At 47.1% G+C, this 14,745-nt stretch overlaps 1 protein-coding gene across 3 annotated transcripts in view; it reads right to left on the bottom strand.

Moving 5' to 3' along the window:
- Positions 1 to 13,155: 13,155 nt before the first annotated feature.
- The window catches only part of GDPD2 (glycerophosphodiester phosphodiesterase domain containing 2), a 104,214-nt gene continuing 102,624 nt past the window's right edge, over positions 13,156 to 14,745 (bottom strand). For all 3 annotated transcript variants that reach the window (XM_073640942.1, XM_073640944.1, XM_073640943.1), the window contains exon 16: positions 13,156 to 13,205. In XM_073640942.1, the coding sequence (XP_073497043.1) occupies positions 13,159 to 13,205 (47 nt within the window). In that variant the 3' untranslated portion in view covers positions 13,156 to 13,158. The remainder of the gene's footprint in view (positions 13,206 to 14,745) is intronic.

Below are 14,745 nucleotides of genomic sequence, written 5' to 3'. Positions count from 1 at the left end.
TTCGCTCACAGACTGACTAGGCCTCTAATGTTAGCCAGTACTCCCGGCAGGGTCTCCTTCATTACCAACAGTAAAGACCCTGAACTGCACTGCATGGACTTTGAGTCATTTCTGCTGCGCCTATGCACCACAACCCTCACCATCTACACACGCTGCCCTGAGGCTATACTCCTCCCGTGGGGCGTTATACTACCGTCTGCTGCGCACACATCAGCCTCAGCGGTCTGCCCCGCAGCGGAGGTTCTCAGTGACCGCAATCCACGGGTGGCGTAGTCGTACATTTAAACATTACAAAATGAAGTAAACAGATCCGCCACTGGTTTGACCACCCTGAGCAACGGGACCGGGTCGCCGCCACGGAGACTACAACCCCCAGCATTACACAGAGACCCGGCCCCGGGTATTCCCTCACACACGGCCCAGGGGGCACGTCAACTTTGGCGTAGTCGGCAGGATTTCGTGCCCGCAACCACCGGGTACTGAGTGCCTGAAGAAAGACTGTGATATTTACCGTGGTGAAGTTTCCCGCCATTCGCAGCCATTTTCCCGCCATCCGCAGCCATTTTCCCGCCATAGGGCGCCATTTTTGGGACACCGCGCGGGAAGAAGAGGGGCGTGGACGCCAAAAGCGAGCGAGAGCTGAAGCCCCGCCTTACGCACTGACGCTGCGCAAGGTCCTGGAAGGAGTCCAGCGGACGCCGACATCCCCAGGGCGCGACGCAAGGTCCTGGACCCCGACGATCGCCTGCGGAGCCGCGGCCTACGGAGAAGGTAGGCCACGGTTAACTAGGGGGGAGGAAGACACCAGGAATGGAGGGAGCTCCCACCGCCAGCGCGGCTACTGCCGCAGTGATGCCGTTCACGATGCCGTATATCCCCGGAGCGGCATGGTTACCCCAGTACTCAGCGGAGTCGCATACCCTGAGCGACTTTAAAGAAAGACTGTATAGCCTATTCAAAGTATACCCCCTGAACGAGGAACAAAAAGTGAGCATCCTGACAGGCCAGTTAATCGGGGCAGCCCAAAGAGAAGTGAAGTCCTGGTCAGCCAGGGAAAAGGGGACTGTAAAGGAAATACTGGCCCGTTTAAAGGACACTTTTGATACCCGCACCTCGGCAGAGACCAAGCTAAAATTTTATGGATGCAAACAGCGGGCACAAGACAGTATACGGGACTATGCTTTGAATTTTCAGGAGGCCCTGAGAGCCATTCAGCAGGCAGACCCTGACAGTGTGTGGAATGAGGATAAGTTGTTGACTGAACAGTTCATTGAGGGTCTACAGTCCAGCACCCACCGAACCCAGTTGCGTGTAATGGCCTTGCAGAACCCTGATTTGGACTTTGCGCAGTTTAAAGACAGGGCCATCCGGGTGCTCCGAGAACCGGCACCAGGTGGCGCTGTAATCCACAGGCGCCCTGCTATCACCTATCACCAGGAGGTGGCGCCCTTGTCTGCAGAGCCTGTGGGAACTGATGCACAGGCTTTGGACAAAGCCCCGGCTGCAGACCTGCACCATCAGGTCCAAGAGCTGACCAAAAGCGTTGCCGCGCTAACCAGAACTGTGCAGTCTTTACAGGTGTCCCCCCAGGAAAGATCCAGCTGGCTTCCAGTCCGGAGGACGTCCCTTGGAGCCGACGGAGGAGGATCCCATCGTCCAGAGGAAGGCCCAGCGACCGCTATGACCAGGACGGACAACCCATCTGCCGCCGCTGCAACCAACCAGGACATATGGCAAGGTACTGTCATTTAAACGGGCTCAACCTGGGGCAGAGGGCCGACCCCCAGGCATAAGATCATCAGGCCCATCGAGCTGGCGTGATAAGTACGTAGGGGGACGACCGGTCTTGCCTGTGGTGCTGGATGGCATTCCTATGAGTGCACTACTGGACACCGGGTCACAGGTAACCACCATCCCCCTATGTGCTTTTTAAGCGGTACAGGAATGACTCAGATATTACCCGCTACCCGGATGACGATTTGAGCATCATCACAAGCAATGGTCAGCCCGTACCGCAGGTGGGATTCAAGGAGGTGACCATAAAAATTGGTAAAGTTGAACTGCCAGCGCAAGGACTTATTATTGTGGACATTGACCGTCGTGAAAGCCACCCTAAGATAACCTTGGGTACTAATGTTATTGAAAATTGTCTTGCAGAGATAATTGTCATATTACAGCAGGTTGCGGTGAACGCCAGCTCCAGCCAGCAGCGCGTCCTAAAAAAAGAGATCAGAGCCCTGATGAAAAGGCAACAGGTAGAACTGTCTGGAGGTGAGATTGGTAGTGTTAGGATGAGTGACCCATTCCCTATCGCCATGCCCCCAAAAAGTGAGATGATGATCTGGTGCCGGACTGCAATCGGGTTAAGAGGAAGGGACTACCAAGCCATGGTAGAACCCGTCTACTCAGACAGTAGGCCCACCATTTTGACAGCACGGGGGGTGGTCAATGTACGCCATGGGAGGGTACCCGTCCGCATCCTAAACATTGGGAAAAGAGAAGTATACTTGCCCCGGTATGCCACTCTAGCCAAATTGTTCACTGTTAACCAAAATTCAGTAAAGGCCGTGGAAACCTTGCCTCCATCTCAACCAGAGGAGGGTAACGGCTCCAAGAAACAAATGGAGGACTGGTGTCAGAAGCTGCATGTGGGCACCGACTCCACTCCCTCGCCGCAAAAATAGGGAGTCTACCGGGTGGTGCAGGAGTATGAAAGAGTCTTTAGCAAACACCCGCTAGACTTTGGGCAAGTAAAGGGAGTAGAACACCACATCCCCACAGGAGACCATCCACCCATAAAGGAAAGATACCGACCTGTACCCCCTGCGCACTAGCAGAATGCCAAGGGAATGTTGCGAGACATGAAGGAGGCTGGGGTAATCAGGGACAGCTGTAGCCCCTGGGCAGCTCCACTAGTTCTTGTGAAAAAGAAAGATGGCACCATGAGAATGTGTGTAGATTACAGGAAGGTCAACCGTATCACACACATAGATGCGTACCCGTTACCTAAGATAGAGGAATCTTTAGCTGCATTAAAGTCTGCTAACTTCTTCTCCACTTTGGATGTAACTAGCGGGTACTGGCAGGTTCCTGTAGCAGAGGAAGACAAGGAGAAGACCGCGTTCACCACTCCGATGGGTCTCAGCGAATTCAACTGTATGCCGTTCGGGCTCTGCAACGCACCAGGAACCTTCCAGCGGTTGATGGAGTGCTGCCTGGGGCACAGGAATTTCGAGACGGTCCTGCTATACCTGGACATTGTCATTGTGTATTCCAAAACATATGAGGACCATCTGAAACACCTGGCAGAGGTGTTTGACGCCCTGGCTGGCTACGGCCTAAAGGTGAAACCCTCCAAGTGTCATCTACTGAAACCAAAGGTACAGTACCTGGGCCACTTGGTGAGTGCTGACGGAGTAGCTCCAGACCCTGATAAGATCACAGTGATTAAGGACTGGCCAAGACCCTGCAGCATAAAGGAAGTGCAGCAGTTCCTCGGGTTAGTGGGCTACTACCGAAGATTCATCCCCGGTTTCACCTAAATGGCAGCTCCTATGCAGGACCTCCTGATAGGCCAGTCCAGGAAGGCTAAAAACCAGAAGCAGCCCTTTAAATGGGACAAGCTGGAGGATGAGTCTTTCCGCCAGCTGAAGATGGCCCTCGCGGGGGATGAAATCCTGGCGTACCCTGATTACGGCCAGCCTTTTATTCTCCACACAGGGGGAAGCTGTGCCGGAGAATTGTCAACTCCCGGACACATGAGCTGACCTGGCAGGTAGTGGTCCCGAGACGAGACGTGGCTATGGTCCTGGAGGCATACCACGACGGAGCAGGGCACTTTGGATGGAAGAAGTTGGAGTTCCTGCTGCATGAACGGTTCTTCTGGGTAGGCATGAGAGGGGCCATTGAGAGATGGTGCAGAGACTGCGGCCCGTGTAACCTAAGAAGAAAGGACCGTGCCAGCCAAAAGACTCCCCTGCAGCCCATCATCATTAAGCAGCCACTAGAACTGGTAGCCCTGGACCATGTGAAGCTGGCTACAAGTAGGTCCGGGTACGTCTACGCCCTCACCATCATAGACCACTACTCCCGGTTCCTGGTGGTGGTCCCTGTCAAGGACTTAACGGCTCAAACAGCAGCTAGAGCCTTGCAGCAGCACTTCTGCCATCCACACGGGTATCCGGAGCAAGTGTTGACTGACCAAGGTCCAGCCTTCGAAGCGGAGGTCTTCCAGGAGTTCTGCAACCTGTATGGCTGCAAGAAGATAAGGACAACGTCCTATCAGCCCCAAACCAACGGATTATGCGAGAAGATGAACCAGGTGGTGATAGACTTGCTAAAAACTTTGCCCCTAGAAGAACGCAGTCTGTGGCCTGAAAAACTGCCTGATCTGGTGGACTTGTATAACCACATCCCAGTAAATTCCACCAATCGCACCCCGGCTTACCTAATGAGAGCAAGACCTGGTAAGCTGCCTATTGACCTGGATATGGGAGTCCTGACGCCCGAGGACACCTCGCCAGAGGCAGACTGGGATACAGAAAGGCAGCAGCAGTACCGGAAAGTGCAGGAGAGTGTTGAGAGAAGTCTGTCTCAAGCAAGAGAAAGGCAAGAGAGGACTTACAACCAGCATGTTCCCGCTGTTCACCTGGCACCTGGAGAGCAGGTCTTGAAGAGGAAGAGGCGGCTCCATAAGTTGGATGACCAGTGGGAGAAATACCCGTACACAGTACAGCCCTCAAGTCATGACAATCCGAAAGTATGCATTATCAGTAAGGATGGAGGAGAGACCACAGCCACTGTCTTCAGAGACCACCTGAAGAAGTGTCCCGAGCAGCTGCAAAGCACTGATGAAGACCAAGATAGCCCTCAACCCGCAGAGGAAAGGGAAGAAATGGTCAGTACAGTACTCGGAGAATTTCCCCGGTCCTGGACACAAATGAACAACACTATTGTGGTACCCGTCCTTACCTTTCTCCAGCCAGCCCCTCAAGGGCCTACAGAAGAGCAAGTAGTGTTGGAAGAGCAACCGGCCCCGGAGGCAGAAGATTCCATACCAGCAGCCCAGGAAAATCAACCCTCTGCTAGTAGTGAGCCTGCCGTGCCTATGGTAAGCCAAAGAGTACGCAGAAAGCTGCCCAACCTACCCGTAACATCTCCAAACACCTGTAGTGCAGACACTAGTGAGCCCATTACACAAGGGGTGGAAACAGGGGACCCAGAAAGAACACCACCAGATAGTGTGTTATGTAGGTCCACCAGGAGCACTAGAGGTCAGATGCCCGCTCGCTGGAGAATCTAAATGCAATGTATAAATACCTGTATATTGCAAATGTTGAAATGTTTTGTGTTTGTTACCTGAATACTAATTATGTTTCTCAAGTTACCCGACAGGGTTTATGGACTGACAGGTTATGGACAATGAATAACCGGAACTGTACCTTGTAAATAGTTGCACCTGTTAAGTGCCCCTTTTGTGCCAGACCACAGAACAAAAACCCGGGGAGGTGGCTGAAGACGTGGTCCAAAGCCGGATCATCTATGCCCTGTAGCCACCCCAGGGCCTACGTGGAGGGTTTGGGACGGGTTCCTCAAAAATGCATCTTGGCTGACATGGACACCTGGTTACGGAAGCGCCGTGACCCATAAAGACTGAACTCCTTGTACATATGTTGTTGTGTTATTGTTTATACCCTGTTATGTATGTTTTCATAAAATGTGTTTAGTCCCGGAGTACTAAAATTTACCAGGAGGGAATGTGGCACCCCAGGGGTCTGGTTGCCACAGTGGTAGAAATACCATGTCTGAGAGCGAGCATGGGTTTTCCTGGTCAGGAGTACATTTGCATACAACGCCTCCTGCCCCAGTCCAGGGAGGGGAGGAACCTGCCCTTTATAAACTGGATCTGGGGCGGGGTTAGCGAAGTCCAGTTCCAGAGGAAGGAACAGAGCAGCAGCAAGCAGCTCTGTAGGAGCCAGGAGCTGAAGGCCAGGGACTGGAAGCTAGCAGAGCTTGCCCTGGCAGAAGACGCAGAGAACCGGACACCGGAGTCCGAGGCTGTGAGGATATTAACATCCAGCAGCAGAAACCACCTGGCAGGGGATTTCAGGTCCTCTGGCCATAGAAAGCCCGGAGGCTCAGTCACACGCAAGGGACCGGCACCGCCATCGAGGAGCGGAAGGAACAAAAGGCCCCAAGTCACCAGCCATACGGGTGAGCACCACCCGGTACACTCAGGGACGTGGGCTACTACACGACTACAGCAAGGTAGCCAGGAAGAGTGCAGTCAGATGGGAAGGCCTACACCTCCACCTGGCCAGGGGGACTCTTGTTCGCTCACAGACTGACTAGGCCTCTAATGTTAGCCAGTACTCCCGGCAGGGTCTCCTTCATTACCAACAGTAAAGACCCTGAACTGCACTGCATGGACTTTGAGTCATTTCTGCTGCGCCTATGCACCACAACCCTCACCATCTACACACGCTGCCCTGAGGCTAAACTCCTCCCGTGGGGCGTTATACTACCCTCTGCTGCGCACACATCAGCCTCAGGGGTCTGCCCCGCAGCGGCGGTTCTCAGTGACCGCAATCCACGGGTGGCGTAGTCGGACATTTAAACATTACAAAATCAAGTAAACAGATCCGCCACTGGTTTGACCACCCTGAGCCACGGGACCGGGTCGCCGCAACGGAGACTACAACCCCCAGCATTACACGGGTTCCCTCACACACGGCCCAGGAGCCGCGTCATGAGCCCTTTCATGGAGACTATTAAAGCTAGTGAAGAGTAAAAAAAAAAATGTTTTTAAAAATATTTAAAAAATTAAAAAAATATAAAAAAGTTAAAATCACCCTCCTTTCGTCCCATTCAAAATAAAACTATAAAAAAAAAAATCAAATACACACATATTTGGTATCACAGTTCAGAATCGCCCGATCTAACAATATGAAAAAAGAATTAATCCAATTGGTAAATGGCGCAACGAGAAAAAAAAATCAAAACCGCCAGAATTATGTTTTTTCGGTCTCCACAACATTGTATTAAAATGCAATAGAGGGAGATCAAAACATCATATCTACCCCAAAATGGTATCAATAAAAAACGTCAGCTCAGATCGCAAAAAATCACTCAGCCCAAGATCACGAAAAATAGAGATGCTCCGGATCTCGGGAAATGGTGCCTTTTTTTGATTATTTATTTATTTATTTTTTACAAACTTTGGATTTTATTTTCACCACTTAAATAAAAAAGAACCTATACATGTTTGGTATCTGCGAACTTGTAATGACCTGGAGAATCATAATGGCAGGTCAGTTTAGCATTTAGTGAACATGGTAAAAAAAAAACTGTGGAATTGCACTTTTTTTCACAGTTTCTGAAGTCTGAGTTATCCCTTTTTCTCCTGGCATTTCTTGCCCCTGGGTTATTTTGCACAGCTCCACAGCTTCCCGCACCACTGACCTAACTTGTGTCCTTGAATCCCCGTCCGTTATCCCCCGGCGGGAGCGAGAACAATGCTGGCTCCTCCATACCTTTTCCAGGCCATAGGCCTCGGACTTTAAGGGATATTTCACTAAAATTGGTTGATGCCGTTCTCATAATGCTGCCTTTTCCTTTCATTTTTCTGATGTCCTAAGTGACTTTCAGCCCACTGGCCCTTAACTCCTCCAGTATTACTTCTTATCTTGTTTCAAACAATGCTATCTTCAACTTTATCTATACTATACTCTCTCTCTACATCTGACAGAAACGGGAAGTGCACTCTCTCGCTTAGATCAACTACACCCCTCTCCACTGGGAAATCCCCTAAACACATTAACTAAGCCCCTCCCACACTGGAGCTAGACCAATCACCAAATGTCTCCTTTGGTTGCTGGGCCAACTTCACCCTTCACCCATTTAACATAATCCCTATATTCTATGCTATGCTTTATATACTCTACACATATACCTAGACTTTCCCAATAAACTATACATGAATAACAAAATACATCACAAGACATTAGTGTCTATGAGACTCCAAACAGATTCACATAGTATAACAGTCACAAATCAACACACATTTTGTACAAACATAGTTTAGAAAGGGAGAGGCACATGACAACCCCTGTCACACTCTTACATGTGCACCATTGATTGGGTGAATGTATTATTGCTGGGATCCTATACACGTGGTGAGTCAGTTTGTTCCCAACTGCAGCATGCACCATATGGGTCAACAGTGCATATAATCGCCATGCTAATTAGCTTTAGAAAAAGTTATCATTAAATCACAAACCCATAATCAAAGATAGAGAATATATACATACTATTCAGGATTAACTCTTTTAGGTATACTCAAACCCTAAACCATATAATTTTCAATTCCACTCAAAAAAAATCTATGTCATGGTGATAAAAAAAAACAAAAAACATCTTTTTGCAGCTAGTCATCTTTAATGAGGATCTGTGTGTGAGCTCTTCTTAGGTCTCTCAGTAATACTAACATTCCTCATAGAAAAATACTGAAGCTGATCTTCTTAAACCTTATACAGTTCATCAGCTTTTTTTTTCTAGAAACGTATAAATAAGGTGAAATGGATGTTTCACTTGTCAGTAGGGTACATTCCTACCAATGTTGGCTCTGATCAGACAGTGTCAGGGTGTACAGATTTATAACATTGAGGTGGGTTGTGGTAGCACACGGTTGACATTTTAATAATGCATTCCCAGGAGTGAGAACAGAAATATGACATAATGCTAGGGCATTTTTTTTATTTTTTATAACTCTGCATTATTATGAGGAAAGTAAGTACGTACTAAAACTGACAGATCCTCTGTAAAGCGTACCTATCAGAGCCGGATCTAGGTTTTTTGTCACCTGGGGCAAGAATTCAGTTTGGCGCCCAACAACTCAAGCGGTTTGTGTAGGCGATTTGCGCAGTCAGTCACGTGCTGACGAGCTGCTCTTCATAATTCTGTCAATGTTCAAACTAAACTGGAAAACTACAATCCCTGCTTCACTGAGAAAAGCCAGAAGAGAAGCTAGTTTTCACATGAACGTAAGTATGAAAAGTATGAGTGGTCATCAGATGACCAGCAAGCAGAGCTGAATCCTGACAGTAAGTATATTGCATGCTGTTAGGCTTGGGCATGCTACAGTGCTTAATGTTATATTTAAAGGGGTTGTCCATGTTTATGATGAAAGTCTTCAGTTATTTTATGTGACTGCAGCCTTCTGAATCCTCACAGCACATACACAGGCTATCAAGATTCTTCTGTGCCGACTGCAAGAGCGGGTGGTCATGTGACCGCAAGTATACCATTGGATACTTCCAGCCACATTCCAACTAGACGTGCTGAACCTCGCTCAATACAAGTAAATTGAATGCGGCAGCACATGACTAGTTGGCATGGGACCACAAGTATGCAAATTGCATACCTGCAGTCACGTGATCTGCCATTATTACCTCTGGCACCAGAGAATCCTGATAGTGTGCAGTGCATACGCTGTAAAGATTCATACAGTGACTGCATACTTCATAACAAACCTGGAAAATCCCTTTAATGCTCGATAAATAACAAGTACAAACGTAGTAATCCTTAACTTGTCAGACTGAACAGTTTATTAACATGGCCATGTAATCTTACAAGTTATGGATTGTTACATGTGTACAGGATCAGAACCAATAACCGCACAAATTTAGCATAACAGGCATACATCATTAGAAAACCCATCAGTACAGAAACACATCACCAGAACCACCATGAGTACATGAATGTCACCAGAACCTCTATCAGTATAGGAATAAATCACCAAGCTTAGTACAGCAATTACAATGTCATCACATGAACCTAAAACTTCCAGTATGTTCTTAACAATGGTAAGGAGATGATGGGAGTTGTTGTGATCAGTCATCATCAGATTGTGGACCATACAGGAACAACATCCCTATACTGTCTCCTCAAACTTCTCCTTCCCATCCCTCCTATACGGTCCCTTCTCAAAATTACCCTTTACATTAAATCTTTGGTTTCTTTAGGTCCACTGGAGTTCTTTTTGTATTGACGTTCACTGCACCTATGCTGCGCTGGAGAATTAAGTCAGCAGTGAGATCAGATGACCAAATCACGCTGTTGAAGTCATCCTGACCCAGAAGTGGTGGCGGTTAGGGCGCCTGAAAGATGTGAGTAAAAGTGAATGCTGGGAGCTGGCGTGTTACACTGTCTCTGACCTGGCTTTCAGCTTCAGAATGTCGGAATCCAGGAGGGCGACAAAAAGCAGCCACCTGGGAGACAAGTCTGCCTTTTGCATCAAGAGGCCCAACGACATCCCCTGCAGACTCTGACCAACGCAAATGCCCCGCCTGCTCCTCCCCCAGTTAAATACGCCCATGCTTTTCCGTTAACTTTTCAAAATAAGCGGTTTGCACATGAGGAATAATACAATTTCTGGCCATTATATGACTTGTATCCTGCACCTCACTGAGCTTTCAGTCGATCCTGCCATCACCAAACTGGATTTGATCTGTTTTTTTCACAGTAGGTAGAGCGTTCAAGAGGCTGGGGGGAAAGGAAGTAGTGGTTCATATGTAGAGAAAGAAGCAAATTTCTCTGATGGTATAATACAAGGTTTGTTTATGACACTGAAATTTCTTTCTTGGAAAGGGTTTCTTTTACTCAACTTAAGGCTCAAATTCAGACATCTATGTATCAAGTTTCAAGAAGGGATCACAATACATGGACTGCCGTTAATCTCCGATGCCTATGAGGTTGTCAAGTTCTGATCAGAAGTCCAGCGGCCAGTCTGTGCATTACGGGATGTCTGAATTCGGCATAACATTGGTTAAGAGCTGTCCTTTTACAGTTATAGTTGAGTCAAAGCTATATTAGCCAAAGCAGTCCAGGAGGAGGATCTAAACAAAAAAAGACTGACCGTCACTTCCAAAACAGAAAACTGGTGTGTACAGGTGCTTACTAAGAGTAGCCATCTCCATATATAACTAACAAATAAAGTAGCACTCTGTAACTCCAAGTATGCAAACATGAAATATATGAAATTTGAATAGCATTACTGCTCAAAAGCTGCCAATCAGTGGTGGAGGCCTGGTTGGACTACCTGGCAGCAGGTCAAGTAGTCCTCTAGTGATAATCTCCTGCTCATAAAGCAATGATGTTATAAAAACTAAAACAAGCAGCCCAAATCAGGGTCTATGTCACTACAAACTCTCAGATTAGGGGCCAAACCCTGGAGACATATTCCCTTTAATTTCATGGTAATTGAAGAAAACTTAAGGGGACCAAGAGTCTCTTTGTACAGGTAACAAGGGTTCTTGACAAGATGTCACTAGACGTAAAAGGACCATAGGTCAGAGTTACCTTGTGCTGTTTTCGTATATTTAAGGAACATTATAAAGAAGCATTAGTGGTGAGAGACTTGAGCTACCTACAGAAGAAGATCATCATCCAGCAATGCCAGCCATTTAAAATTTCTTTCTGTGGGACAGCTGGATAGTAACTAAATGACCACCGATTTTCCTCAATGCTTATCTTTTCCATTGGGTGTTCCACTTCCTGAACACTAAACATGGTTTCCATCCCCGCAAAATTACTTGTAGCATATTAAGCCATTTTAAACTGTGCTTGCATTATACGTGGGGTACTTTTATAGAGCAGGTGTAAACTTCGCAGAGGTATTCGTTTTCATAGTAGTCATAGTCCCGGGCTGCACGAGGCTCAAGCTGTAGTCTTTAGATGTGGAGTGAACACATTTTAAGGCAACTATAAAATTAATCCTCAGTCCTAAACCCACAGGTAATTTATTAAGTAAAGTACAGCCTGAAAAAAATATTTATTGACCATTCATTGTTACTTCCCTACATATTTCTAGAGCTGTAGATAAAATAATCTGTAAAAGTGGGAACACACAACTAGAAGAATATCTCCTATTTACAAATGCATAATACATATTTTTATACAGCAGCCTACCACACACATACACATGAAAAAAAGACTATAGAGATTTATAAATACGAGGGCACTGCGCCAGCGGTGTGCCAGTATCAGTATTATGTGCCAGATTCATTAACTCAGTGCATGCCCAGTTAATGAATTGGCCATTGGTCAAAAGGACATTGCATCAAACCTGCAGTTGTTTTCTGACACTTTTCAACTTAGAAAAGTCCTGGAAAATACTGCTGAATAAGTTATGATCAGTGCAACTTAGAATTCTGTTGTGATTTCTGCTCTATGTGTTGAAAAAAGTGGCACAGGAGCTCCACAATATGGTATTTGGCGTAAGAAAACTGTTTTTCTTCTCCAACATTTTTTCCTCAGTATGCCACAGAATTAGCCACCAACACAAAGGGATTATGTGCAGAGTATGGAAACTGAAAATGTTATGCAGTATTACAAGGGTTAATCCACCATCAACATTCATTAGCTATGGACATGTCCGCCATGCAAATGGTGCAGTATTGAGCATGCAGTCACTTCTGTGGGAGCGGTAATGTGGGTGTGCACAGGGGCGTAACTATAATAGGTGCAGGGGTTGCAATCGCACCTGGGTCCTGGAGCCTATGGGGCCCAAAAAGTCCCTCTGGCCCATATGAAAAGACCATTACTAAGAAATATCTGTCATAATTGGGGGCCCCATTGTAGACTTGGCATTGGGGCCCACAAGCTTCAAGTTACACCACTGGGTGTGCGACCACTGCTCCTCCGATAGACAGCAAATGGAGTGATCTTTCTAATCGATAAAGAGATAGGGGATCAGTTTAAAGGGATTATCCCACCAACATTTAAGAAACTATACAATTAATGTTCAGGAATGCTGAAAATTGAAACATTTCTAAACAAAATAATGTTACCCTGTCCAATATCTTGTAAGTTGTGGCCCAGTAAAAAAATATCCTTATAATCTTATCACCAAACTAATGGAAATATACTTAATATAAACATCCAAGAGTGACCCAAGCGGGTCAAAATGTCATGTAGCACTTTTGTATGCAGCAGTCTTAAGTGCTTCCGATGACTCCGTAGCTAAGACTTGTCAGACATTAGGCAGTGCAGGCAGCATGAATTAGTCCAGGTCAGCCGCCTCATGCTCCAGTCTCCAGCCTGACATGATATGGAGGACACTGTGAATTGTATTTGCTATGAATTAGACGTCCAGTGTGGCTATGAGACCAAACTCTCAATCTTCATCAGTAATACGGTTTCAGACTCTGACAAGTAGAAAGGTATATGGTGTTAGTTCAGCACTAGTTGTTCTGTCCAAACAAAATCATGGATATACACTGTATGTCATATACAGAATAAGGCCTCCGGCACTTGATCATTTATTGGATCATTTTTAAAGGAAACCTGACAGCTGATACATGCTGGCCAATTCAAAATGCTGTGGCATTTCAGAGAAAAGCATACTTTCAAATCCGCTGGGAACAAAGTCGTACAGGGGACTAGGCGGGTTCTTAGCGTCTTCTCCCCCACCTGCTGCCCTGGATTCAAAGGTATCTCTTCTGTGCTTAGTTCCCAGGGAATATAAGGCATGTTTTTCTCCATAACACTGCATTGTTTCAGAGTCAATCATACATGGCTGAGTTCATACAGCAGTGTCTGATACATGCTGCCTGTGGATCAGGCAGCATGTATCAGCTGTTCCTTTTAAATAATTAGAATATTTATGCTTATAAATTATAAAATCCCTTTGATCCCAAAGAACAGTAGAATGGGTGTTACGAGATCCCAGTACCTCCTTCCCGCTCAAACGTCATGAGGCATGTGGATAGCACGGTGATCAAGCTAGCACCTTGCCACTCCATGTATTGTCTATGGAGCTAATGGAAACATCAGTCAGTCCTGTAGAGTTAGAATAGAGTAGTCCTGTGCATGCTTGACCACTGCTCCATTTAAAGCCTCTGACTTTGGGCAGCAGAAGTAGCCCGACCGGCAGCGCCGCTCCCCGGTCCTCCGTTCACACTTGCCGTCGGGAGATCAGCGGGCCAAGCAGCTGATCTCCCGACGGTAGCCGCATGGAGGTCAGCGGCGCCGCCGGTCGGGGTCCTTTTGGTGCAAGCAGCCGGGAGATGAGCGCCTCGCGCCGCCTCATTTCCCAGCTGCATCGCCGCTGACCTCCATCCTGCAGATGAGCCGCCATCTTTTTCTCAAATCCCGCGTCGCTGATTGGCCGCGGCCGGACCAATCAGAAACGCGGGATTTCCTGGACAGACAGACGGGATAAGACGATTATATATATAAATTAAGCACCATACATTCAACCATTCCAATGTATTGTTTCAAGATAGTGTATATTTACATTTTTACTGTTCACATTTTCACACAAAAGAACCCATTGACAGAATTCTCCAGGTTATTACAGTCACTGTATTCTTAATGTATGGTGAGAGAAAGATGGGGGGACAGACAGAGAGAGCGAGAAAGAGAGAGAGCGAGAAAGAGAGAGAGCGAGAAAGAGAGAGAGCGAGAAAGAGAGAGAGCGAGAAAGAGAGAGAGCGAGAAAGAGAGAGAGCGAGAAAGAGAGAGAGCGAGAAAGAGAGAGAGCGAGAAAGAGAGAGAGCGAGAAAGAGAGAGAGCGAGAAAGAGAGAGCGAGAAAGAGAGAGAGCGAGAAAGAGAGAGAGCGAGAAAGAGAGAGAGCGAGAAAGAGAGAGAGCGAGAAAGAGAGAGAGCGAGAAAGAGAGAGAGCGAGAAAGAAAGAGCGAGAGAAGAAAGAGCGAGAGAAAGAGCGAGAGAAAGAGAGCGAGAGA

The sequence above is a fragment of the Phyllobates terribilis genome, unplaced genomic scaffold, assembly GCF_046119375.1.
Source record: "Phyllobates terribilis strain yellow unplaced genomic scaffold, ASM4611937v1 Scaffold_7__3_contigs__length_470593459, whole genome shotgun sequence".
Lineage (NCBI taxonomy): Eukaryota > Metazoa > Chordata > Amphibia > Anura > Dendrobatidae > Phyllobates > Phyllobates terribilis.
The sequence above is the reverse complement of the archived record's forward strand: the minus strand, read 5'-3'. Positions and strand labels throughout refer to the sequence as shown.